This window comes from Nannospalax galili, unplaced genomic scaffold (assembly GCF_000622305.1).
Source record: "Nannospalax galili isolate Female #2095 unplaced genomic scaffold, S.galili_v1.0 scaffold664, whole genome shotgun sequence".
Lineage (NCBI taxonomy): Eukaryota > Metazoa > Chordata > Mammalia > Rodentia > Spalacidae > Nannospalax > Nannospalax galili.
In genome coordinates, this window is record NW_008354274.1 from 6,043,781 (window position 1) to 6,045,734 (window position 1,954).

At 40.9% G+C, this 1,954-nt stretch overlaps 1 protein-coding gene across 1 annotated transcript in view; it reads left to right on the plus strand.

Moving 5' to 3' along the window:
• LOC103748702 (zinc finger protein 84) overlaps window positions 1-1,954 on the plus strand; it is an 86,149-nt gene that overhangs the window by 14,871 nt on the left and 69,324 nt on the right. The window contains 1 exon segment of the mRNA XM_029555141.1: window positions 1,246-1,338. Within this exon segment, the coding sequence (XP_029411001.1) occupies window positions 1,246-1,338 (93 nt within the window).

Here is a 1,954-nt window from a genome sequence, read left to right on the forward strand (position 1 = left end):
CACTCCCCTTCCTGCTTTGGATGTCCTTTGTTTCCTTCCCTTAGCTCCTGTCTATGGAATGATACACAGACTTCCTAGTGTCCTGAGAAAGAGCATGAACCAGTGCATCCTGGTCTTGTTCCCATCTTTAGTGAAGTAATTCTATGCTTTCTGCATTCACTAAGCGATAGACTGTTCATTTATTGCATATAATTCACATTGTGTGAAGTTACACTCTTGTCTACTTTATTGAGCATTTTTGCTTTCTTTTAAAAAATGTTGTCAGTGTGTGTTATGTGGTGGTGGGCATACTGTTGCATATATGTGGTCAGCAGACTGTTGTGAGACCTGGTCCTTGCCTTCCACCTTCTCTGGAAATTGGTCTATCTTGGTGTTTTTGTGTCTCTGCTGATCTTACCTTGTAACTGGCCTGATGTCTTTTGTCTTTCTCATCTCTGCTTCTCCTTTCCCTGTGGGAGTGTTGAGATTGAAGACATGTACTTGCACTCTGGCTTTTTAGTAGGGATCAGAACTCGGCTGGTCAGCCTTGAGCAGCAATCAGAAATCACTTTCATCCTCTGTGCCATCACTGTGGCCCATGTTTGCTTTCTTAATAACAGTCCATCAATTGTTTTTTTTTTTCTTTCAATGTTTTAATAAGTGGTTATTTAAAAAGAACTCATCTCTTTGCTCACATTTTTTTCCTTTGTCTCATCAGTTCAGCTGCTGGACTCGTTTCCTTTTTACCCCTGCCCTTTTAAATGTTTTATTTAAGTAATTCAGCTCTTTGAAAAGCTGCTTCCTCACTTTTTAAGCACTCTCTCGGGTCCCTTGGTCCTGATAGCCCATGTGTCCTCCTTTTGTGGGGTTTTTCCCTCTCCTTTTCTTTATTCTTCACTTGTAGAAACGTCATGGTGGATTATTCATCATGGAGGTTATTGCCACTTGAGGGTCACATTCCAGGTAATGAAAGATGTGCGAGTGCAATCACTCTATAACAAAAGTTATTTAGAGAGCCAGGATATGTTCCAGCAGGTCAAAGCTTCATGACCTCAGTTCAATCCCCAGATTCCAGATTAAGGGGGAAGAAGAGAACTGACTCCCCAAAGTTGTTCTGTGGCTTTCGTGTGCACAGAAATATGTGTGCACACAGATGCCTGCACACAACAATAAATGTTTTGAAGTTTCTAATTTAGCCATCATAGCACAGCATCTCATATCAGACTTACCATTTGGGCACAGGCTTCTATCATTTTCTGTTTACAGGGTACTGCATGACCAAACCTGAATTGATCTTCAGGCTGGAGCATGGATTTGAGCCATGGAAGATAGGAGAAGCCTCACTCTGGAGTCTCCCAGGTCAGTGAATGCATGCTGGAGAAGGGAGGTCAGCAAGAGGCTTGCTCATAAGATACTATTCATGCAGAGATGTCTCCACCAACATTAGTCGAAGCCTAGTCCCAATGACAGGTGGTTTATTCTGTCAGGCGTTTAACCTTATACAGGTTCTGAATGAGGTTGTCTGTATCAACCCTACCCAGGCTGTCTGCAAGTGTGTGTGTGTGTGTGTGTGTGTGTGTGTGTGTGTGTGTGTCTGTGGAGCCAAGAAGTGTGTGTAGGATCTACTGGGTTAGACTTATAGATAATTGTGAATCATCCGACACGGGTGCTAGGAGTTGAACTCAGGTCCTTTGGAAGAGCAGTAAGTGATCTTAACCACAGACCCATCTCTCCAGACTCATGTTGGTTAGATATTTCACGTAAATTCTTTTTTTTTTTTTAGTTTTTAAATTATTTATTTAATAACCACATACTTAGAAGAAGGATTTCATTACATCAGCATTGACATACTCAATAACAATTTTCTGAGCTAGGATGCATCTCTTACAAAATTGGCTGTACATTTTCAGGTTTACAGTTGAATTATTAGTTACACAATATTGTACTCAGTATAAACCCTATAAGACATAAAATT